The sequence below is a fragment of the Lynx canadensis genome, chromosome A2 (genome assembly GCF_007474595.2).
Source record: "Lynx canadensis isolate LIC74 chromosome A2, mLynCan4.pri.v2, whole genome shotgun sequence".
Taxonomy (NCBI): Eukaryota; Metazoa; Chordata; class Mammalia; order Carnivora; family Felidae; genus Lynx; species Lynx canadensis.
The window spans coordinates 51,106,346-51,129,463 of record NC_044304.2 but is presented as its reverse complement, the minus strand read 5'-3'; the positions used below and the strand labels follow the sequence as shown (position 1 = coordinate 51,129,463).

The 23,118-nt window shown below is 51.2% G+C and overlaps 2 protein-coding genes across 14 annotated transcripts in view; both read right to left on the bottom strand.

Moving 5' to 3' along the window:
* The window catches only part of OGG1 (8-oxoguanine DNA glycosylase), a 44,150-nt gene extending 39,961 nt beyond the window's left edge, over positions 1-4,189 (bottom strand). Inside the window, exons 1-4 of one of the 4 annotated variants that reach the window (XR_003967033.1) lie at positions 3,735-4,189; positions 3,009-3,256; positions 2,276-2,455; positions 646-827 (exon numbers count right to left, since the gene is read on the bottom strand). Coding sequence is in view for 3 of the 4 variants with exons in the window: in XM_030307362.1 (XP_030163222.1) it covers positions 646-827; positions 2,276-2,455; positions 3,009-3,256; positions 3,735-3,841 (717 nt within the window). In the remaining variant the exon portion in view is untranslated. Of the gene's footprint in view, positions 1-645; positions 828-2,267; positions 2,456-3,008; positions 3,257-3,734 lie in introns of those variants that run through there. The other 3 variants (XM_030307362.1, XM_030307360.1, XM_030307361.1) reach the window with 3 other exon arrangements.
* A 1,698-nt stretch (positions 4,190-5,887) lies between these two features.
* On the bottom strand, positions 5,888-21,532 carry BRPF1 (bromodomain and PHD finger containing 1). 10 transcript variants are annotated; one of them, XM_030307331.1, is made up of 14 exons: positions 21,422-21,529; positions 18,918-19,526; positions 14,203-15,162; positions 13,241-13,403; positions 12,691-12,822; positions 12,137-12,283; positions 11,048-11,357; positions 10,396-10,719; positions 9,792-10,076; positions 9,147-9,294; positions 8,196-8,332; positions 7,975-8,093; positions 7,475-7,629; positions 5,888-6,738 (listed from the first exon to the last, which is right to left on the bottom strand). In XM_030307331.1, the coding sequence occupies exons 2-14, from the start codon at positions 19,514-19,516 to the stop codon at positions 6,555-6,557; spliced, it is 3,663 nt and encodes a 1,220-aa protein (XP_030163191.1). In that variant the 5' UTR covers positions 19,517-19,526; positions 21,422-21,529; the 3' UTR covers positions 5,888-6,554. The 10 variants fall into 10 exon arrangements, with proteins under 10 accessions (XP_030163191.1, XP_030163192.1, XP_030163193.1 ...); XM_030307332.1 differs by having other exon boundaries at positions 10,396-10,716; XM_030307333.1 differs by having other exon boundaries at positions 12,155-12,283.
* Positions 21,533-23,118: the final 1,586 nt, after the last annotated feature.

Below are 23,118 nucleotides of genomic sequence, written 5' to 3'. Positions count from 1 at the left end.
ACTTAAAAAAAAAAAAAGTTTTTTAAACAAAACTCTATTTTTTAAACTATAGAGAAGTATAAAGAAGAAAACAATTAATGCCAAATTCCCAATCATCTTACTGCTAGCTAACCTTGTTGATATTAAACAAAAAGATTTAGAAGTACGTAAGATTTCAAGATAAAAACAACATGAAAAGGAGAAACATCTTCTGATTTGTCTTCCCAAATGTAACCACTCTTAAGCTTCCAATGATTCCTTCTGGAAAATTCTGCATACATAGAGCAGTGTATATGTGCATTGAAACAAATGGCCTTTCTAAAAAATGCACTCAAGGGACAATGTCATTTTTTTTTAAAGTCTATTTATTTATTTATTTATTTTAAAAAGTAATCTCTATACCCAGTGTGGGGCTTGAATTCATGACCCTCAGATCAAGAGTTGCATGCTCTTCTGACTGAGCCAGCCAGGTGCCCTGGGACAATATCCTTTATACTCTTTCTGCACTTTGCATTTTCTCTAATAAAACATCTGCTTGTATCCTTTCTCCTTTTTGCCCTGCCTCCAGAGCCCAAGCATGTACCCAGCTCTCAGGCCTGCCCTGTCTCCTTCTCTGCTACTCTCTGCGTGGATGGTGAGGGTAGCTCCTGCCCCCTGGGACATTACCTTGGTGCCCACCCCAGGCAAGGTGCAGAGGGCCTTGTGGGCCTCCTCGTAGGGGGCCTTGTGCAGCTGCTGCAGCCAGGGCAACCCGCCCTGTTCTTCTAGGATGGCTCGGGCACTGGCATTCACGTAGCGGGCACGATACCCCAGGCCCAGCTTCCTGAGCTGAGCTTCTACCTCTGGCCCTGTGGGTGAATGGGGAAGAAAGCAGGGGTCAGGGATCCTCAAGTCTTTCCTGTCTTCAGGCTAGTGTGTGAGGCCTCTACCCCCTACAGGAATGCTTTCCCTAAGCACCTCTCTCCCACCTCATCACCCTCTGTGAGACCCCAGGACACTTGCATATTCAAAAGAAAGGGTTAAAGCCTGAGTTTGCTCCTCTGCAAATATTTTCTGAGCACCTACTACCCAGTGTTGGTCACTGGAGCAGGGACTAAGAAGGACTTGCTGCCCTGGAGGAACTCCCCAGTTATCCTTTCCAAAGTGCATTTACACCCATGATCTAAAATAATGGTCATAATAACAATAACAGCTTCTATTATCAAGTGCTGGGTATTATGCATGGGCAAAGTACTTTAGGTACATTATCATGCTTTTCTCAAGGAACCGGACAACAGTATGGCTATTTTCCCAATTTTACAGATGGAGAAAATAAGAACTTAGAAGAGGTTAATAACTTGTTCAAAAAAGGACATGGTGGAGATGGGATCCTGTACCCAGGTCTGGGAAACCAATGCCTGTGCTCTTAGCCTATTAGAGCACCCTGCCTCACAACTGCTTTACTCACCACTCAAACCCTTCTGGATAGAAACTGTTATTCCCATCCTACAAACAAGAGAAGCTTCAATAGGTAAATGAATTCTTTTGGTCTTATGACTACTAAGCTGGGAGCTGAGACCCAAGACTGGGTTTCTTTTTTTCCCCCCAATACTGGGTTTCTAAGCACCAAAAACATTCTCTTTTCTCTAGGTATCCTGTCTCCTTGCTATGCAGTCCCTAAGCACTTCTTCTAGCTTTATTCTCACATCTACCAACTGATATACTTGCTTCTGTAAAATACTTCCCTCACAAGGCTGGTATAAAGAACATATATGTTCTTGGATGCAAAATTGTTGGGTTCACTGTAGAGTTAGCAACTTTAATTTTCTGCATACTTCCTGTATGTCAAATACTGCACTATGTGCAGTATGTGTATTTCTTTACTTAACCCTTGTGGCAACTCTGATAGGTAAGTGCCATTATTCTCCCATTCCACAGATGAAGAAACTGAAACACAGAGTGATTAAATAATGTGCTCCAGGTCATATAGGTAGATGTCAAATGCCAAAAGAATTCAGATGTAGGTATTCTCCAGAAGAGTGGTCTTAACCCCATACTACTGTATACTATGTGTTTTTTAAATTTTTTATGAAGCAGTGAACCTATGGGGTAAAAAGCACAGGCTAGTGAGGTGCTGATGTTTCAAGGACAGACAGGGAGGATGAAGCAGGGCTGATCAGACCAGGCAAGATGGTTCTGGATGAGGAGGGTGTTTGGGAAGGCAGGAAGCTTTGAGATGGGAGATGGGGACCAGGGGAGAACCGAACAGACCCTGAAAGCTATTGGAGGGTCTGAGCGCAGGGACCCACCTACTCACCAGCCAGGGCCTGCAGGCTGGGGAAGCCATGGTAGGTGACATCATCCAGCTGGATGAGCTGAGGTCCGAAAGCCTGGCAGAGGCGTTCTACCATGCCGGTTATGCGAGCAATGTTGTTGTTGGAGGAACAGATGAAGGAGAAAAGGCACTCGACGGGGTCCTGTTGCAGAAGTCGAACACCTGGAGACCAGAAAGGTAGGCGGTAGGATACAGACCTGGTGTCAGGAGTGGCCTCTTCCCACCCTCAGATCCTAGGCACTGAAGATCTAGGAGGATCTAGGGGAATGAGGGAAAGCGTTGATAGAGAAAACAACACCAGAGCGCTCATTCCTCATAGGTCGGGGTTATCTTTACATTCCAGGGATAAAGAAGCCACAGTGTAAACACAACGAGCGTGGGGATTTGTGTCCATGGGGATTTGTGTCCGTTTTGTTCACATAGCAGATGCTCTGCAAATATTTACAGAATGAATGAGGTCACCTGTCCCAGGTCACACAGCCAGGATTTGGCTCAATATCCTGTCACCACACTATGGTAATCAGCAAAACAATAATAGTAATAATAATTACTATGTGTCAGGCACTATTCTAAGCAAAACTTTACACGTATTAGCTCCTTCAATCCTCATAAAATCTTATGAGGTGGATTATAATCCCCATTTTACAGATGGTGAAACTGCATAATTTAACCAAATTACAAGAACTCCAACCCCTGTCCCAATCCTTGTACTCACCTTGGAATTTGTGAGCCACCTCTTGAAAGTGGGGGTCCACGGAACTCCAGTGGTGATATAGTTGAGCCAGGCTGACATCCAGCTGGAAGTACTGGTGCACAGTCTTTAGCTCTTCTGGTGTGGGCCTGCCAACCCAACCCTTGTCCCCTCGGTACACAGTACAGTAGATCTGCTCCTCAGTCTGGGTCAGTGTCCATACTTGGTTCCCCAGCACGCCAGTCCAGTGCGCAGGGTTTTGCTCCCTCCACCTGAGCCCCCAGGCACACAGCAACTCTGGTACTCAGTTTTCCTTCTTGCACCCTTTAGGGCCCTCCCATCCTACAACAGCTCCATACACAACACTGATTTAGGAAATGCAAAGTCGTTTGATTCTCACAACACGGCACTGACCTTTTTTTGGTTTCTTTTGTTAAAGTTTATTTATTTTGAGAGCGAGTGTGTGTGTGTGTGTGTGTGTGTGCGTGCGCGCGCGCGCGCTTGCACTTACGCGGGCAAGGGGCAGAGAGAGGGGGGAAAGAGAATCCCAAGCAGGCTCCACGCTGTCAGCGCAGCGCCCAGGCACCCGCAATGCACTGGCTTTTTACCTCCACCTTAGAAAGGAGATAAACAGGCTCACCACCCGCGTCTGCTTCCTCTTCTGCACCCTGAGGTTTCTTCCATCACCCCCAAAATTCCTTTACATTCCAGAACTGCAGTGTTGAGGGGCCAAGAATCAGGGTCACTCACCGGAAGGACTGTCCGGAAGCCAGAACCAGGTCCAGGCGCAGTTCCGAGCGTGGACAGGGGATGGAGGCCCACAGGGCCGGGAAAGAGGCTAGAGTACGATGTCTCATGCTCCAGAGCAAAAAGGACCCAGCTAACAATTCCACGCCAGGCTCCGCCCCATAATGGCCCCGCCTACTCAGTACCAGCTCCACTCATCGCCAAAAGACCGTGACCACACAGTCAGCACTCTTTAAGGCCTTGCCCACTAAGCCCTAGCCTCTAAAGGTTTATTGAAGGCCCGCCCAATTTCATTTAATTCCTCCACTCCCTGCAGGCCCCGCCCCTTACAGTCCACCAGGGCACCAACCCTCCTGACCTTTCCCGTTATGAATGCTCTCCCGGCCACGCCTCCCGGCGCGCACCACTGCGCTCAGAGCTGCCGCGACTTCGGCAAGCGCGCGCAAACGCACTCTTCCGGCTTCTCCAGGGAGCCGACTTCGCTCTCACCGGAAGTAGGATGCAAGCCTGGCTTATTGGATCCGGAGGTAGCCAATCCGCGCAGAAGAGGCACCAATGAGAATAGGGTGTGACGGCGGATGGGCGGGTCTCTCTGAGGGGCCGCAGCGGTTGGCGCGCGCTGGGCTCGCTGCCCGCTCTCGGCCTTGCCTTTGGGGTTGTCTGCACTGGGCACGCAAGGGTGTCCGATCCCCGCGCCCCGCCGACCGGTCGCAGAATGCGCCCTCAGGCCCCAATCCGCACTGCCAGATCTCCTCGGAACCCTGGGGTTCCTCATGGCTTGCTCGTCCGCAGAGCCAAATCCTGTCCCCCACCACCCCCAGAGAGCCTTTCTCCACCGAACCTCTCCAGTCAGATATTCGCCCTCCTGAGAATTGGACCCCAACACAGCTCGGGCCCCTCCGAGCGGCCGAGACGTCTCCACAGCGTCCGCCGCTTGAGGATTGAGTCTTCGCGCTCGCCCGCTAAGCCGCTCCCCTCCAAGGCCTCGCCGAGCCTCGACTCCAGTCAGGTCTCTTCAGAGTTCACTCCGTCAGAGACCTTCGTCCTCCGACTGCCGCGCCCCGCGCTACCCAGCCGCTCCACCCAGCTGCTCCCTTCAGTCGCAGGGCATTCCTTAAAAAACAGTGCTCCATCATCTCACACCCTGTGCCCACTGGGGCTTGTGGGCCCGAGGCAGCCCGTCTGCCTCTTCCAGTTTCCAGGGCGGGCTGCCTGGGCCCAAGAAAGATGTGTTATGTAATTTCTTCCCTTCTGGAGGAAGACAGTAAGCAAGGACCTAGGAGACATGAACTTTATCTGGGCCACTTTTCACCTCATAGCGCTGTGATCTGAGGTTACTGTGTTTCAGTGAGTAGACCGCAAATTCCTTAAGGGCAAGATTTGTGACCCACCCGCAGTACCTAGTAGGGAGGAGCATCACGTGCATGGTTATCATCAGACAAATGCTATTTTTGTCTGTTCCACTCCAAAGCTGCAAGGCCCTGGGCAACTACCTCCTGTGGCTGTCTCCTCTCTAGGTGTGCCAGCCCACAGGTGTCCCATACTTGGAAAGCATTCCTGCAGTAACTGAATGAATCATCGGTAAAGGAGATGCCAAGGTTGGGAATGAATGAAGAGCAATCCTCTACATACCTGCTACGTCCCCAGTTAAACGGGAAGGTCACAGCTATGGGGACTCCGAAGCACTTGGGACTAACCTACTGGCAAAGGACTTGAAGCCTCTGAAATTCATGAAGGAGACGTAGACTTCTTCTAGCAGTTAGTTCTGAATACTGGCTAAAGAGCCAGCTTTGTAGACAGAGACCGGAGTTCAAATCCTAGCTCTGCGCCTTCCTAGTTGTGGGAACTTAGGCAAGTTACTTAATTTTTCTAAACCTCAGTATCTTTGTGGAGATAACCACCTTATTAACTTTCCCTATAGTTTTTGCAAGGATTACATAAAATTGTGTATCTAAAAGTGCTTAGAAAAAGGCTTGCCGCCCAGTGAGTGCCTGGGAAGTGGGAGCTATCGTATTATCCTGGCTGTTGTCTTACAAATGCAGCATGCACAGCAACCAGCAACCTCTTGAGCCCAATTATTTACCATCCCGGAGGGACAACCTCCCTTTTTATCTTTTTGCCCTGGCAGAAGGCAAGAACCCAAGAATTCCAGACTATTTATTTTCTAAGAATCAATATATTTTCTTCCTTTGAAATAAATACAAACCAGTTTGAAAGGTGGGGGCATCTATGGGAAAAAGGGAAGTGGGGACAGGCCCCAGTCTTTTTTAGTACCAAATGACTCTGGCGCGACCCGGAAACGCAGTTACAAATGAGAATAATTTAAATTCTCCGCTAATTACAGTATTTACAACAGCAGGGGAGGGGGGTCACCTAGTGCCCCTCTTCCGGGCTGGACAGACATCAATCCCACTGCTAGGCTGGGCAGATGCCCGTTCACCTCACCACCTGCAAGGGCCTCAGGCCACTAGGCAGTTAGATTCTCCTGGCATGAGCAGAGCAGACAGAGGTGGTGGGATGGCCTGTTTTATGCAGTGTCCTAACCTTGGCCCACCACCCTGCACTACAATGCTGAGGTCTCTGGGGCTCTCTGGCCAGTGAGACCTCCCCTCTCCATGCGCAGAGCCGCCGTGGGCCCTTGGAGTGTTCTGTACAGTCCAGCTGCACTCAGGGCGGGAGGGACCTCCCCCACCCAGCTTCCCCTGAGACTGGCCCCAAGACCAGGAATGAGTCAGTGCAGAGGCCGGTGCCACTCCAGGACAGTGAGCAAAGGGGGAGGAGAGAGGTGGCAGGGCACTGTAGGTTGGGCTGTGCTGGGCATTATCAGTCACTATCACTGGTCTCGCTGCTCTGCTCGCCCTGCACCTTGCTGCGGTGCTGCAGAGCCCGGTGGTAAGCAATCTGCACTGATTTGCGGATGTTGGATTTGCGGCCCTCCAGCATCTTTTCCTTGTCGAGGTCCTGGTTCACGCCCAGAGGAACCAGCTTAGTCCTTGGCAGCCACTGCCTGTAGGACGAGGTGAGGATCACATAAGTCATCTCTGGGAAAGCAACAAGCATCAGCCTTCATCACTCCTTCACTCATTCAAAAACACCTCCTGAGTGCCCACTCTGGGCCCGGTTCTGGTGGGTAATGGGGTTACAGAGTCTAAGAGAAACAGTCCCTGCCCTCAAGGAACTGCTCATAGTCTAGTGATGAAAAGCACCCACTCAACAGTCACATTACGGGGTAACCACAGGGTATTTACGAGTGCAAAAAGGGGCCATGACCTAACCTGAAATAGGTACCCTGTCCCATAGGCTTCAGGCAGACTTTACTGACATTAAATATCCTTTGCACACAATACACAAAAAACACTGCATTACATACATGTGACAGAACAGAGATTTAAGATCCTGAATGTTTATGTCTATTTTATCCTCATCTTGTCACCATGGAGGCAGAGACAGGAAAACTAAGTCTAGAAGCCACCTGATTCTGGGTGGGGAGCACATTTGTCACAGTCACTGATGCCCCTCTAGCTTCTAGCTACAGCTGTTTGTCAGCTGTTGCCCACTCAGTCTCTCAGACTCATGGTCAACACAACCCTCACAACCCTTCTGCTCAAAGATCTAAGTCCCTCCCCCACTGATCTGTGATAGCCCAGTCTGTCTGTTGCTGGAGTTTCCTGGCAGCCTGCCCACATACCCAGGGTTGCATCTGTGGCTGTATGAGTCACAGCAACTGCTCCCCTCCTCCTTACCAGGTTCGCTTGTTGTCAAAGAAGAGGACGAGGTAGAGATGCTCTCGGGCTTCCTGGGTCATCTGTTCCCCAAGTTTCAGCACCTCCAGGGGGGGCACAGGGATAGGAACCCCATGATGGAACATACCTTCCCGGGGCATCTTTGGATCAATTATCTGAGGGTGTAATAAGACCTTTGTTTGGTTCAGTTCCCTTCTTCCCCGAAACTTACTCTATACAAGAATTGGGAAACTACCTCTGAAGTTGGGACACAGAAAGATTATCATGCCACAAGGCTGCATTGCTGACCCTTGGCTTCTCATGATGAACTATTCCAGATTCCAAGATGCAAAGGGAAAGAAAAGGGAGAGATGGAAAAACTAACCAGGAACTTGTTAAGTATCTATCTGCCAAAGACCCTTGTTCTCTACAGCTCAGCAGAGAGTAAGTAAAGTCTGCTAATTGTGTCTACGATCTGGGGTTGGGAGGCAAGTGGTATGATAAGAAAAGGGGAAGCCTACCAGAGCTGGGTATGATGGATACCCTCGGCATTTGGCCCACACCAGGTCCAGAGCATCCAGTGGGGAGTCCTCATCCTCTGACAGCCAGCCAGCTCCCCGTCCCAGACTCTTCCTTACCACTTCACAGGAATGGGAGAGAGGGAGCAGATCAGCAGCCAGGGGGCTGGCAAGGCCCTGATACTGGGCCCCCGGCTTCCCTGGCTTTGGGTGAGGGTACTTACTGCTGTGGCCCACGCCGCGGCCAGTGCCCACGGAGTAGGCCTCGTTCTCAGTGCCTGAGGTATCTTCACTGCTGTCTTCCGGGAATGTGCCCCGAGAGAAGGAGGGCTTGCCCCGGCCCTGTTTTGAGGGTGTTGTGCTGTGGACAAGACAAGAACTCAGCTTAAAGGAGGGTAGAGTGGGTAATGACACAGTAGTTGTCCTCTTTTTAAACCCCCAGGTCTAAGAATTTTGGAAAACTGAGGCTACTTGAAAAAATTCAAACTCAAAAGCCCTCGGGGGCTTGGCAATAGTGTGACTGACATGGGCTGGATTTAACAGTGGTGGTGATGAGTGCATCCCCTGGCTAGATTTGCCAGATCGGATTTTTTTTTTTTTTTTTTTTTTTTTAAATTTTTTTTTTACGTTTATTTATTTTTGAGACAGAGAGAGACAGAGCATGAGCGGGGGAGGGGCAGAGAGAGAGGGAGACACAGAATCGGAAGCAGGCTCCAGGCTCTGAGCCGGCAGCCCAGAGCCCGACGCGGGGCTCGAACTCACGGACCGCGAGATCGTGACCTGGCTGAAGTCGGACGCTTCACCGGCTGCGCCACCCAGGCGCCCCAAGATCGGATTTTTAAAGAGAATACAGACACTAGGAATTTTATGTGGCAGTACTGGATTCCTTTTTTTTTTTTTTTTTTTAAACACCATGCTGGCCAAACAAAATATGTCTGCAGGCCAAATCCAGGCCACAAGGCATCAGTTTATGCTCTCTGCTCTACAACATCAGCTTAACCCAGGATGGTTCCCACTATTCCATTATGGTGACGTTCTTAGGTATGCCATTTATTTCGCAGAGAACCTTGGGTCTGAGCCATCTTAATCTAGACTGAAGTGGCTGCCATGCTATTTCCCAGAGGGAAACTTCAAAGGGCATCCTGGAGGCAGATCTTGATCTGGAGGGCTGGTACCTGGTTCGGTCTGAGGCAGCGCTGCTGCTGCTACTGCTGCTAGACTCAGAGTCGGAGCTGCTCCGGGGAAGGCTGCAGTCATTACGATATACCAAGAAACTCTTCTTCACTGGCTGATTTCCACCGCTGAAGCCATTAGCTGGTAAGTCTTGGTTGGGGGGAGGGGGAGGAGGGAAGGAATCGGTCAGGAAGATGTAGATGAGAGATGGCATGGGGGTAAGAGGGACTAGGAGCTCGGCTTTCCCTTCTGTGCTGGAAAATTCCTCCAACTTTGGCCAGCAGAGCCAGTTCTGGGCAGTGTCTGCCACAGTTGGCCATAGTCCTGCCCCACCCGTCACACTGCCCTTGGCAGTTACTGGCCTTAAGACACAAATGGCTTAAAGGGCAGGAAATCCCCAAGGAGGATGAGAAGAGAAAAGGTGAAGTGATATAATGGAGAGGGTCCTGGATGGGAATCTAGCTGGGTCAGTGTTTCTGGACTTCAGTTTCCCCATCTGTAAAATGAGGGGACTGAATTAAAGGATCCCTAAGGGCCCTTCTAGCTCTGATATATTATGGGCAAATGAAGGGACAGGTGGGAGTTATGTTGGGAATGATGGCAACTTTGCTCACTCTCTCGGGGGGCTGGGTGATGGTGAGGCTCACCCATTGGGGGGTCTTCTGTGGATTTATCACTGTCGCTGTCTGAGCTCGAACTGGGCCGGGGGCTCCTACCCCGCTTGCGCTGACGTAGGGAGCCCATGATGGGGAGCTGGGGGGGCCCCACAGGACTGCCTCCGTGGCTGGGGGTCATCTGGCTCTCCCGGTTTTTGGGGGGCCGGCCCGGCCTCTTGGGCGGTCCAGCTGTCTTCGGGTTCTTTTTGGAGAACAGAACTGAGGTTCTCCTGCCCACCTCATGTGCGGGGGTTGAGGACATGTTGGGACCCAGGCCTGGAGCAGAGAAAGAGAGAAGGAGAGTTGGTGAGGGGCCTGATGTGGGAAGGGTAGATACCCAGGGTATACCCTGGGCCTATAGGACTGTTACTCCAGCTAGAGTTGGGAGATGATCTGGGGGGTTGTGGAATTGGGAACATTGTCCCTTATACCAATAGCCAGAGAGGCAGCTAAGAGGCCCCTGAATGGGGAATGAGGGAGAAAGTACAGCTAGCTGTGTAGGAGGGACCTCTGCCTGGGGGATGGCAGTGGCTGAGTGTGTGCTACAGAGTCAAGTCTAGCTGGCTTTGGGGTCCACCTTGCTAGGGGTTCAGACCTTTGGTTGTCTCCTGGCTGCTGCTCTCTTCGGCGGCACTGTCTGTCTGCCCGTCCTTGTCACATGCTGCCGGGTGGGGTGTCAGGCTGCCCCGGCTGGAGGGGCCATGACGCTCAGGCCCATCCCTTCCAGTTTCCCGCTGGTGGGCAAGCTTCCGCCGCAGTGCCGTCATCTCTTTCTTGATCATCTTTGCACGCCGTGAACGACTCACACTCTGCTTGCTGGCATTCACCTCATCCAGCCGCTCCAGCAACAACTTCAGCTGCTCTTCCACTGGCAGGTGCTTCTGGTTCTCTAGCAGGATCAGCCGCTCTTCCTCTGCTGCTAGGAGTGGACACAGGGGGTGGGGAAAGGTCAAACTTAGGGTAGGCCTCTGGGCCCCCTGAACCTGAGCAGGCAACAAGAAACCCACTCTTTTCCCTTTGGCTTCTCACCAGGAACAGCTGTAAAACAGCAGCACCAAGATGTGGAAGGGTAGGCACTGCTATCCATTCACCCAGTCTGGCTTCTTGGGGCGCATTCCTGGGGATAGTTTGCCACTGCTCAGGCTAGCTACTTCCTGCCTACACTGCCTGTTCCCAGTAGGGGACTTTTGGAAAGCCATTTATCCCTGGCATTGGGCTCTATGTGTGTAGCATGATTTATCACCCACCATCTTCAGTGTGCTGTGGGGCCTCATCTCCAGCCAGGCTGTGGGGGATATGCATGCCCGTCTCAAAGTCAATGCCCATTTTTTCTGCCTGGCGCCGGGCCTGGCGGAGCACAGCGCCACCCTGTTCTCGGAGCCGCACTGCTGCCCGGTAGAAGATGGTGTCCTTGGCGTTATACTTGAGGCAGTTGCTGACGATAAGGTTGAAGTCCTCCTCAAAATCATCAAAGTTCAGGTAGCGGTAAGCCTCCAAGTTCTGCTTCATGGTGAAAAAGTCCATGGGCTTTTTGATGTGGTCTAGGTAGTCAGGTACCTGGGAGAGCAGGGTAGGCGTGGCTAAGTGGAGATATGCTCCTCATTCGCCCTGAACCCTTGCTCCTAACACCCCCACCCCGTGAAAAGCATCCAGCAACCTCCTCCCACCACAGTTCGAGGCAGGCATATAGCACAGGGGAAAGGAAAGCTGGATTCTAGTCTTGACTTTACCGGTCACAAGCTGTGTGACCATGGCAAGTCTCTTAACCTCTTTGGGCCTTCTTTTTCCTCACCTGGAAAATGGTGATGAAATTACAGTCAAATCTACCTCCTAGAGCCAAGAGGCTTCAGTAAGAAAATGGCTAGGGCAATCATTTGGAAATAACACCACTTTGCATTCCTATAGCTCTTTTACTTATCATTAAGACTTATAAGGAGGCTACTGCCTCGGGCCTCTCGTTTTATACCTTTTAGAGAGAAGAGTCTGCCAGTCAGGACCTAGGGCTTCAGAGCTGGTTCTTTAGGTGCTGAGCCTTCTAAAGTCTCCGTTCTAGGGTTCAGCACCCCGAAAGTGTCTTCCTGCCCTGGGATTATTCATTTGGCAGACTCAGTCCCTGCCTCTGGGGAAGGAGTGCAGATTGCCTCCCATTCTGGGCCCTTGGGGTGTGACAGGGACAAGACAGAGTCCAGGTGATGCATGTGGCTCCAGTTATCCTGGAGCCCCAGAGCCACCAGCCCCTCTCTTCACAGTCCCCTCCTAGTCCCTGGCCCAGACCTGCAGCAGGGGTCCAACTGGGAGAGGAACAGAAAGGTGGAGTGAGGGGAAGGGATTCTTACTTCGTCCAATTCGGTTACCTCAGACAGAGGGACCGGCTCGCTGAAGATGTTGCCTGTGTCCTTTTCTTGGAGCTGCTCCAAGGTTTTGCGAAGGAGGATGAGGAAGGGGGTCAGCTGCATCTCCATGGCGATCTGCTGGACCTTGATCTGACACACATAAAGGCCCGATCAGCCAGGCCCAGGCCAGTCCCTTGGAAGAGGTCTGAAGGGATGGTAGCAGCTGGTTTGGGAAACTGCCTTCCTTCTCTCCTGCCCACAGCTGACACACTCAGGTCTACTTTCTACAAGGCCCCACCTGGTGAAACCTTCCCTGACTACTCTGGCCTTTTTCTTCCTTGAACTCCCAGTGCCAGCTACCTGTATCACATAATTGAGGGTCCCGTTCATCCTCTTCTGTGACATGCTGCTTGCAGTGAGCTGGAGAACACACTGGGCACCACTGAGACCTGACTCCAGCATCAGCCCTATTGCTTCCTGGCCAGGGGACAAAGGCTTTTCCTTGTCCCAGGAACGTTTTCTCCTCTGAAAAACAGACTTGACCCAGGAGCACTCACCGTCTCCCTTTTGAGTTTCTCCCGCTTGCGGATCAGCTCCACCAGCAGCCGAGCTCGCTCCAGGTCGTGCCGGAGGCGCTGCCAGGACTTGAGCTGTTCTTTGAGGGCCCAGTTCTTATCCTCAGAATCTCTCTGTAGAGGCAAGAAGGGGATTGGTAGATGATAAGGAAGCCAGAAGAAACGCCAGAGGGAAGAAGAGCCCAGGAAGCTTGGGTCAATGTCAGGTAAAACTGAAGGAGGTAGCACAGTAATTTACTGGCAGCCTCACTAGCTAAAGTGGGAATTCCTGTACTTATGTGTCCCCTAGATCTGGCACAGAATCAATGGTTGGTATATGCTTGTTGAATGAATGCATGAAGGAACACACAGGAACAGTGCCCTTTTAACGTGCAGACAATCTGTAAGGATCTCATCCTGAGTTTGGTTTGAGGGCTACTTTAAAGGAGGAAATAGCCTAAGCTCTCGGACACTGAAAACTATTATCACATATCTCAGTCCTTTATGTCCCTGGCCCCAGTTCCCAGAACCCATAGGGAATCTGACACGGTACCCCGACTTGGTCACAATTCCTCTGAGACTGCAGATGTGTCTGCAGGCGACGTAGCAGCGGGACTCCATTTCGTGACTGTCGTTTCAGCGTCCAGTAGCTGTGTAGCCTCTGCATGAACTGGCTCTTCCTTTGGATGGTCAGGCGGTTGGTGATTTTACTGAGCCTGCGAAGCAGGGAATAAAGAGAAAAACCTGTTGGGCCATTATTTTCTTAAGCAGAACAGGTGTCTCTGGCTGGTGAGAATTCCTGAATGGAGTTGAATCTGGAGTAAGTCTATTGTCAAAAAGGCCCGTGACACTTAATGCGAAGAAGAGCAAACAGTACCAGACAGGAAGCCAAATTCCCAGCATGAAGCCAGATCCCTGACCCTGTTCACGAAGTTGGGTGAACTCATATGAGGAGTTTGGCCTCTAAGACTGCTCTTGTCACAGCAGCCCAGAGTACTATTTGACTCTGGGATACCCTGCTCAGCCTGAGCCTTGGAAGGTTTTAGGATAAAGTATAATTGTAGAGCAGTACACTAGAGGAAATTAACTAGACAGCACAAGAGAAAGTTAAAAATAACTGATGATGGCAGCCGTCATTTGGATTCATTTGTGGTAGTGACCACTTCACAACTCCTTCCCCCTTTTTCCTTCCATTTCTCCGTTCAGGGTGAGAGTATTTCTGCCACTGTGGCTGATAGCTACTACGTCCTCTTTCTTCCTACTTAAACCAGACCATAAAATGAAGGGCAGCTGAAAACATGTTAGGTCTGACAGATAAAAGCTGAAATTTCTGGCTCCTAAGATAAAAGTCTGGTGACCTGCTAGGGGTAACTTCTTTTGGAATCTGGTGCTTTGTTTTGACCTTCTTTGTAGCTTCTAATAAGAGAACCCAACCCTGTCACTCCACTCGGGGCTATCAGTCTCTAGGAGGGCTTCTTCTTCCCTTGCCAGCCTATCCATCTGCTCCCCACATACCTGTGTGGTGGGATGCAGGGCACCGACACCACAGGTGCTGCGGCCCGTTTCTCTGCCAGGATCTTCCGTGCCTTCTTCATCTTGATCCGGGACTTGGCCTTGGCCTTCTTGACCTTCTCTGAGCTCCAACTCTTACCCTCATCCTCCTCCTCATCCTCATCCTCCTCACCCTCACTGTGGGACAGGGCAGGCAAGCGGCGTGCCGAACCTGGGGGTGTGTGGATGTCACAGTAGGCCGTCTTGCGGACGCTGAAAGAAGTGCCATTGGCACCTGTCTCTCGCACAGGCTCCATCTTCATGTAAAGGCCAGCCTGCTGGGCACATGTCACGTGGAAGGCTGTGTAGCAGTTGGCCTTGTGGCACTGAATGCATGCCCCTGAGCCCCGCTGTTTGCAAATATAGCAGGTCAGCTTCCAGCGAGCTGGTGGGATGTGCTCGATGCTGTCGATAGGCTCCAGGAAGACTGTGTTGGCAAAGCAGACTTCAGGGATCCACAGGGCACACACCACATGGGCCCAGCGCCCGTCATCTGTCTGCTTGAAGGCACCACCCTTGTTGGGGCACAGGGCACAGTCCACAGCCCGGGAGGGTGACTGTAGGCAGCGGCGGCACAGCCACTGGCCCTCAGGGATGTAGGGGACACCATAGCACTCTTGGTGCACAGCCAGGTTGCACATGTCACAGAATAGGATGACATTGCTGTTCTGGCACTCACCATCATTGCAGATACAGCACACAGCATCCTCATCCACTAGTGCATTGGGGTCACCTTTATTGTGGCTTTCAAAGTAGGACTCCTTCTCCAGCCGGTCCATTAGGTACTCAAAGATCTCCTGCGGGATGGGACTCACACCCTCTGTCTTCCGCCGCTCATTCATGATATCCAGCCAGATGTAGTCCTCCTCGTCCATGTCATACTCTACTTCCTCGTCCAGCTCCTCTGCCGACTTCTCAATGTACCTGCAGTGCACATAGGCAGCTCAGCATCATATAGTTGAGATTTCCTTCCCCTAAAGAAAATGGGTTACAATTGCTGGACGCTTACACATTGCCAGGTCTGTGCCTTTACTTATGCTGTCTCATTCCATCCTCACCTTAACCCCAGGTGCTGTAATCATTCCTGTTTTGCAGAAAAGGAAACCTAAGGTTTGGGGAGTTAATTCACCTGTTCTGGCTCCCTTGGGAGAAAGTGGTAGAGCTGGGGTGTGAACCCAGGCCTGCTGACTCCAAAGCTTGTGTACTAGCTACTATACCACCTCCTCTGGGGTACGGAGGCTCAACCAAACTCCTGAAGGGAGGAGGGTAGGGCAGCTAGGACCTACCGGGTTGGTCTGGATGATGGTGCAGAGTTAGGAGAAGAAAGGTCCGCAAGTATCACTTGCAAATTATATATATGTTTTAGTACCAACTGGCAGCAACCTGAATGGAGTTGCCATGGGTCTTATGTCAGCTAACGCAGCTCAGGGCTCCCTCAAACTCTTCGTATTGTGTTTGTTTTTTGCATAGCCTTGGAAGATAACAGAATAGCTAAGATTTACTGAGCATTTACTATGAGCCAAGCATTGTACTGTTACCACACTGATTCTCACCACAGCCATAGCATCAGTGTTCATATTGCCCTTATTTTGAGGATGAGGAAAATGAAGCTTTGAGAAGTTAATTAACTGTCTAACACAGATAGGTCCTACAACCAGGAAGTGGCAGAACTAGAATTCAGACTCTACCCTACACACTCATTGGGCCAGCCAGACTGGAGCTGAGGGCCGCTCCAGGTGCCTGGCATACAGAGCAGGCTCCCCATGCCCCTGCTATGCCCTAGACGGCCTGGACTCTGGTACTGTAAAGCTACAGGTCTGGATGATGGTGCAGAGTTAGGAGAAGAAAGGTCCGCAAGTATCACTTGCAAATTATATATATGTTTTATATATGTTTTACAATGGAAAGAATGGGGCTTTGGTTTCTGAAAACATGGATTTAAATCCTGGCTCTGCCACTCTGACCTTCAAGACATCACTGGTCCTTCCTGAACTCAGTTTTATTGATAAGAGAATGAGGATGCTACTATTTACTCCCAAAGACACTTGTCAGGATTAAATGGAATTTAAAAAAATGAATGGGCTAACTGAAGTGGCACATAGCAGGCCCTAAATAAATGTTAGTTTCTGTCCCTCCACTCCCCTCTCCACAAGAGAAATGGAGCTCTGGGTGCTAGAGTAGGCCAGAAGAGCATAGGCTTGGGAGCCATGCTCTGTATGACAGCAGGCAAATAAGGTGATCTCCCTGAGCCTCTGTTTCCTCATCTATAAAGTGGTGATGCTAACCTGTACCTATTTCACACAGCTGTTGTAAGCATTAAATGAGTTAATACAGATAAGGTATTTAGAACAGTTCCTGGCATGATGCAAGTACTCAATAAACCTTGGCTTTATTATTAGCTTTTGTATAGCCCTGAGCTATCTTGCCTTGTATTATAACTATTTATGTGTCTAACTCCTCCACTACAGGCTAGAGGCAAGGACCATGTCTGATTCACCACACAGAAATAGGCACAGTTGTTCATTTCAAAGGCATTTTGAGGGTGGAATGGAGGAAACTAAAATACTGTATCTATAGGAAGCAGTTTCTTTCTTAGCCCTTTACCCCAAATGACTGCAATGTCCTCATCCTTGAAAAAGGGTGTGGCTTAGAGATTGTATGAACTATCCAGCCCCTGCTAGGCCTTGGCACTTGTTCTCAACCTTTGCTCTGCCATAACATATGTGACATTATGCGATGGTATATAACACACTCCCACAGTGCACCTAGATTACAGGCTGTGGCACAGATAATGTAGGCTGCATGTCATGTACAATTCCTGGCACACCAGCCTACACTCCACCCTCTTTTCTCCTTAAGAAAGCATATATTAGATGCAAGCAAGAGAAATTGGTGTTGTTAGAGAGATGACCTCAAATCTTCTCGAATTTATATATAAAAAATATCATTTGCAAAACTTGGACAGTTCTACTAACAGTAGTAATAAATGACATGCAACACACCTCCCAGCTGATCACAGTGTACCAGCTGAGAATTGCTGCCCTGGAGAACAGATTTGATCCCCAGGAATAAGGAGTGAATCTGAGCAGAGGGAGGAAGAAATGGAGTGGAAGGAACTGGTTTGGATTGCCTATCAGAGCAGAGAAGGCTGAAGAGCCCTTAGGAGAAAAGGCTGGCCCGAACAAGGGTTTGTATGTTGGGCGGTGAGCCTAACAGTCACTGCTAACATAAAAGAGAGGCAGTGCAAAGCCAGAAGGAGAAGGAGGTGAAGCTGGGCTGGATGGATGAAAGACAGGAAGAGGAGACTGTATAACGTGTGAACAAGGGAGGGACCAAAGTGACATACCGGGCCAAATCACTGGAGTGCCCACAGACTTGATTTTAAAGAACGGAGATTCAGCATACCATCACACGGATTGCACTTTTGGTAAAAAAACCACCTTTCATATAAAAACCTTTACAAGTCCTGGGGCGCCTGGGTGGCGCAGTCGGTTAAGCGTCCGACTTCAGCCAGGTCACGATCTCGCGGTCCGTGAGTTCGAGCCCCGCGTCGGGCTCTGGGCTGATGGCTCAGAGCCTGGAGCCTGTTTCCGATTCTGTGTCTCCCTCTCTCTCTGGCCCTCCCCTGTTCATGCTCTGTCTCTCTCTGTCCCAAAAATAAATAAACGTTGAAAAAAAAAAAATTTAAAAAAAAAAAAACCTTTACAAGTCCTTCTCAGAGATTAGGCCTTCTGATTAGTTGACACCAAATACTGCTCCTTATCTGAATGCCCTCTTTGCCTTGGATGCCAAGACTCAGAGAGAAGGTTTATACTTGATTTTTCTCCCATCCTCCAGCTAAGGTTTCTGTACATAGCTCCACCACCAAATCGCCCCCACCCCTTCATTTCTTACCTTGTGTTAAAGGAATTTAGCCTTATGCCTGTAACTTTGTTAGAGCCACCATGACTAATTTTGCAAGGAAGTGGGGTTCCAAGAAACAGTTAAGTGAAATAAATACTAGGGCCAATGGAGGAGCACAAACCATAGGTGATAAAAATATTGCTTACACATGTTAAAGGATGGGTGACAGTAACAGAATGGTGGGAAAATTACCTCTGCAAATTTGCAAATTGCTTTAGGGACCTTATGAAATCAGTGTGCTTAGTCTTCTACCTCTAGGCCGGCAGAGGAATATTATACCTGCTCTGCAGATGGGGTCATTAGAAAACCAGAAGCCAGACAACTTTCTCAAGGTTACACAGTGATGGAGTGGAGAGGGTCAGGAACCAGACACATGATTTTTTGATATAGTGAAAACTGCAGATTTGGAGTCAGAGGAACCTGGATTTGAATCCCAGTTCCACTATCTACTGGCATGTGACTTTCGGTAAGTCTGGCCCCCTTTCTGGACTGTGCATTCCTCATCTGTGAAATGAGAACGATACCTACCTGAGAGAATTGTGAGAATAAAATAAAGGAGTGACTGCAAAGTACCCAGTGTAGGGCCTCGCATGTGGCAGTATATAATAAGTGCCACCATCATTAGCTGGGGCACGTTCCTCTCACCGCCCTGGCAGGACCAGTGTGCTTCTGCTATCCTTTATCTCTGCCACTCTCCTATCTGCTGCCTGTTACGTCTCAGCTCCTGAGCCCTGCCTGACTAGTTTTCCAGAGTTGGGAGGTGGAGGTGGCCTTACCGGTAATAGGAAGTCGGCCGGGGTGGGGCATCGGGGGTGTCCTGCTCCAACTCCCGGTATACCACCTCTGGCAGCTTGGGAGTGGTGCTCACAGAAGCATTATGGTGGTGGTGATGGTTGGAGTCCTTGCGCTTTTCCTTGTTCTTATGCTTGCCTGACTTGGGAGTAGCAGCTGGTGTCTCGGTGTTCTCCTTGTTGCTACCAGTCTCAGGAGCCTCCTCAGGGGCCTCCTCATCCTCTGACACCACATCCAGGTTGTCAAAGATGCTGATGCGGTGGACTCGGCCGTGCAGGTCCACCTCCACCATGCGCTGGGCCTGCGCGTAGCTCATCACCTCACGGCCGGGTGACTGGGATACCTCTGAGGGGCTGGGCGACTGCTTGTTGGCTGGGCGTGATTGGCGCCCCTTCTTTTTGTGCTTGCGGAGTGGAGTCTGCTGCGGGGGTGGTGGGTTGTCGTGGTCATAGTGATATAGGTGGTACTCAATACCACTGTAACTCTTGTAGACCTTACGGCAGGTCTCCACGGGGCACTCATATGGTGGCTTAGTTGCCCGCAAGTTGTGGCAGAAAGTCTTCACATCAAAGTCCACCCCCATGCTGTCACATCTAGAATGTACAGATCAGTTAGCACAGGCCTGGGGAAGAGTTCCTGGTCATCCACTACTCTCTCCAGCCCTCCCCTTCTCCCCAAAGGTCCTGGCCAGCCCACCTTTACAGTGACTCCAAATGCCATCACCTCCATACCATGGGCAGTCTGGGCCTCATCGCCTCCTGCCTGGTCATCCTGCCCCATATCTCAACTATTCTAGCTTAACTTCATATAATGTGGCCAGAGTGATCTTTTACCAAGTAGCAACAGCCATGTAATCTTTTGATTAAAAGCTTCCTGATGCTCCCCACTTATTTCAGGATAATATCCAAATTTCCTATGATGATATTCAAGGTACCCCTTTCATTGGCCCTAGTCCTCCTTTCCAGACTCTTCTTTTCACTAGTTACAGCTGTGCTTCTGTCTACCCTGGGCAATTTGCCATTCCCTGAATGTTATAACCTCTCATTCCTGCAAGATTTGAAATGGTTTCCATCCTGATTGGTGAGCTCCTACTCATTCTTCAAAACCCAACTCAAATGTCACTTCTTCTGTTACGATTTGTCTTTCCCACGGAGGGCTGTGTTTCCATAGCATTCCATTGTCATCTCCACCAAGGCACTTACCACACTGGAAGTTCTTTGTCTCCTCCCACTAGACCAGGTGCTATACAGTGCAGACATCAGAGAGCCTACCCACCTCTATATATTCCCAGGACCTGGCATGTAGTGGACACTCAGTTTTTGGCAAATGAATAAAGAACTTGTTTAATGAATACTGAATGAGGGGATCATCAGATCATCTGACAGATGAAGGCTAGTGTTAACCCATGTAGAAGTTTGAATGGATAGCCAATGATTTAATCCTGGTCACCAGCAGAAATCACTGCATTACAGAAAGAAGCAATTCATTTCTGAGGTGTTTAGGGGAAGCCTATGCCCTGGCCCTGGCTCTGGGAGTGATAACCAGGTACTTAAGAGTACAAACAAGAGCATGACAATCTAGGCACATTCAGTTCCATGCTGGTCCTTAGGGCCTTCCCTTCCTCCTCTCCAATGTTCCTGGGTGAGTAGTGACAGCAGATGGCACCAGCCCCCAGGAAGCCCAACGTGGTCAGAGACTGCCCCAATTTCTCCAGGCCTAGCTGACTTCAACAATTCAGCTAGGGTGTTGGCATCATTCCAGGCAAAGCCACCCTGAGCTCCTAGACAAACGGTGACATCTCTTGGCTTCTCTCCTGTGACTTAGCCAAGCCAAGTGGGCTGCTCCAGCCTCTCTGTCAGTGCCCCTGACTTCTACATCGGTAAAACTACTCCCTCTACTCCAACTCACTTTTACTTCCTACCTGCAGCTGTGTCTTTAAACACAAACCAATCAGAGGAACAGGCAAGCTCTTCTCTTTCAATGATGGGTCGGTCCCTGGTGTATCCTGCATCTCTGTCGCCCTGGCTCCCAAAGTAGCACAGAGCCCCCGGCAGATGTCCCATTGGGACTGGGCGGCAGGGCACACGGGGTGGAGACAAGAACTCAGACTGGAAGCCAGTGAGGAAGACCCAGAGCCCACAGAGGTATGGCGGCAGAGTTCAGGGGGCTGGAGGAAGTAGGGGGCGGGGGCCGGAGGGATCAGGCCGGGCCCAGGCGGTGCCCGCAGCCCTCTCCCGGATGCGGCGACGTTTCCCTTTTGTCGAAGTGTAACATGTTAAACAAGGCTCCCCTCCTGCCATTGGCCCAGGGAGCCCTGGAGGATACTCTGTTGCCCTGGGACGCAGGCTGGGAGCTAATGCACTGTCAGTTCTCCCGGCTCGAGTGGCCCAAGAGGCCCTCGGACCGGGCAGCTCAGTGCACGCCCCACGAAAGTAGTCTAGCCTTTCCCCGCTGGCCACTCCCGCCCTGGTCCCAGGCCCGCACTCACCGGCCACCTCGAGTCCGGGCTCATTGCCGGGGGCGCCCGCCGGGGCTCCGACCCCAGTTGGGGAGGCCGGCGGGGAAAGACGGGCCGGGGAGAGAGAGCCCCAACTCCGGAGACCGCAGACCTCGCCACCCCGGCACCCTGCCGCCCCACGCTCTGGCCCCGGCTCCCCGGGATTCCCGCGCTGACCCCTGCCGCTCCCGGTCCCGCCGGCGCCCTGGTGTCTCAACTCCGTCGGCCGCCGCCGGTTTCGAGAGCCTCTAGGTTGTCCGGCCTCGGGACCCGGCACGGCCGGAACAATGGAAGACCCCGGAGGCAGCGCGGGGACGGCGGCGGCGGAGACCGTGGCGGCAAAGGCAGTGGCAGCGGCGGCGGCAGCAGCGGCGGCGACGGCGTCTGCGCAGGGTAAACGCGGCGCCTCGGCGCTGTCGATCTGCACTTTCGCCACAGATCCCCGCCCGCCTGCTGAGTCTTGAGAGGCCTTTCTCTGAGACTCGGAAGGGCCCGTAGGCACCCCACATGACTTCTGTAGCACCTCCACCTTAGAGTTGAGTTCCTGTAAGCCGAAGTCGCGGTATTCCAGATCCGGAGTGGTCGGGCCGTTTGTGGCGAATCTGCGGACACGGACGATGAGCGCGGGGCTGGGCTTGAGGAGCCCGCCCTTCTCCCTTCCCCCTCTGCCTCCTCCCTCCCTCCTGCTGGCGCCGCGGCTGCAGTGGGGACCTGGCCTTGGTCTCCGAGAAAGGCGGCGAGGCGGGGCCGGAGCCACGGGGCGGGGCTGGGGGCAGGGCCGGGAGCAAGAAGGACGCTGGCTGGAGCCTAAGGAAGGACTCGGAGTTATGGGTAGAGGTGGGGCGGGTCTGGAAGAGAATAAACCAGTCCAAGGGGCGGAGTTTGCGGGGAGTGGGCGGGGACATCTGTAAAGCGGGCCTCAGTAAGGAGAATAGGGGCTGAACAACGGTGAAAGGGTGGGGCTAAACAGAAGAGTGGGCCTCAGGAAAGAAAGGGCGGGGCTTTATATGGACCTGGAAGGTGTTGGGTTGGGGAGAAAGGACAGAACTGGGAAAAAACGACGCGAGACTGAAGTAAAAGGGCGGGGCTTGGAAAAGGTAAAGGGGCGGGGCTAGGAGAAGGGGCGGGGGCAGGTTAGGGTTACCGGGCGTGGCCAAAGGAAAGGGAAGGAGCTTGGGAAAGGCAAAGGAGCAGGACTGAAGGGAAAATGTGGGTATGAAGGCAGGGGCCGAATCTGGGGAGGTGTAGAAGGCTGGTGGAATGTGAAAGGGCTTGTGTATGGTAAACTGGGAACCCCTTAGGGTGGGCGGAAAATGCATCATGGCTATGGGTGGGGGGTTGGAAGACTGTCAAAACAGACAGCTGGTTTTAATGTGACTGGGCCACTTAGTAGCCATATGAACTTAGACATGTTGTTAAGTTCTTCCTACTTTAAATTCCTTATTTATAAAAGGGAGATCGAAAACTATTGTCAGTTCTTGGGGACTTTGGGGAACTTGGGCGCTGGGAGGAGTCCACTTGTTAAGCAGTACTTGCTCTTCAGTTTTGCCATCCAAAGAACAGCATCGAAAGGGTCTTCCAGGGTTTGGGGGCAAAGCCCAAAGCAAATGGAAGTTTCTGTTTTATCTTAATGCAAACCTTGCATTCAACTCACTATAATGTATGTGTTTTTCATGTACAATGTCTTT

What these genes read in the sequence shown, in the direction of transcription:
- BRPF1 (XM_030307326.1), bottom strand. Translation starts at nt 19,516, where the DNA reads ATGGGGGTGGACTTTGATGTGAAGACTTTCTGCCACAACTTGCGGGCA. An exon ending in GCTGCCTCAGACCGAACCAG is followed by an intron (nt 8,333 to 9,146) that starts GTACCAGCCCTC and finishes TCTTGTCCACAG; the next exon opens with CACAACACCCTCAAAACAGG. An exon ending in ATCCATCATACCCAGCTCTG is followed by an intron (nt 7,630 to 7,974) that starts GTAGGCTTCCCC and finishes TTACACCCTCAG; the next exon opens with ATAATTGATCCAAAGATGCC.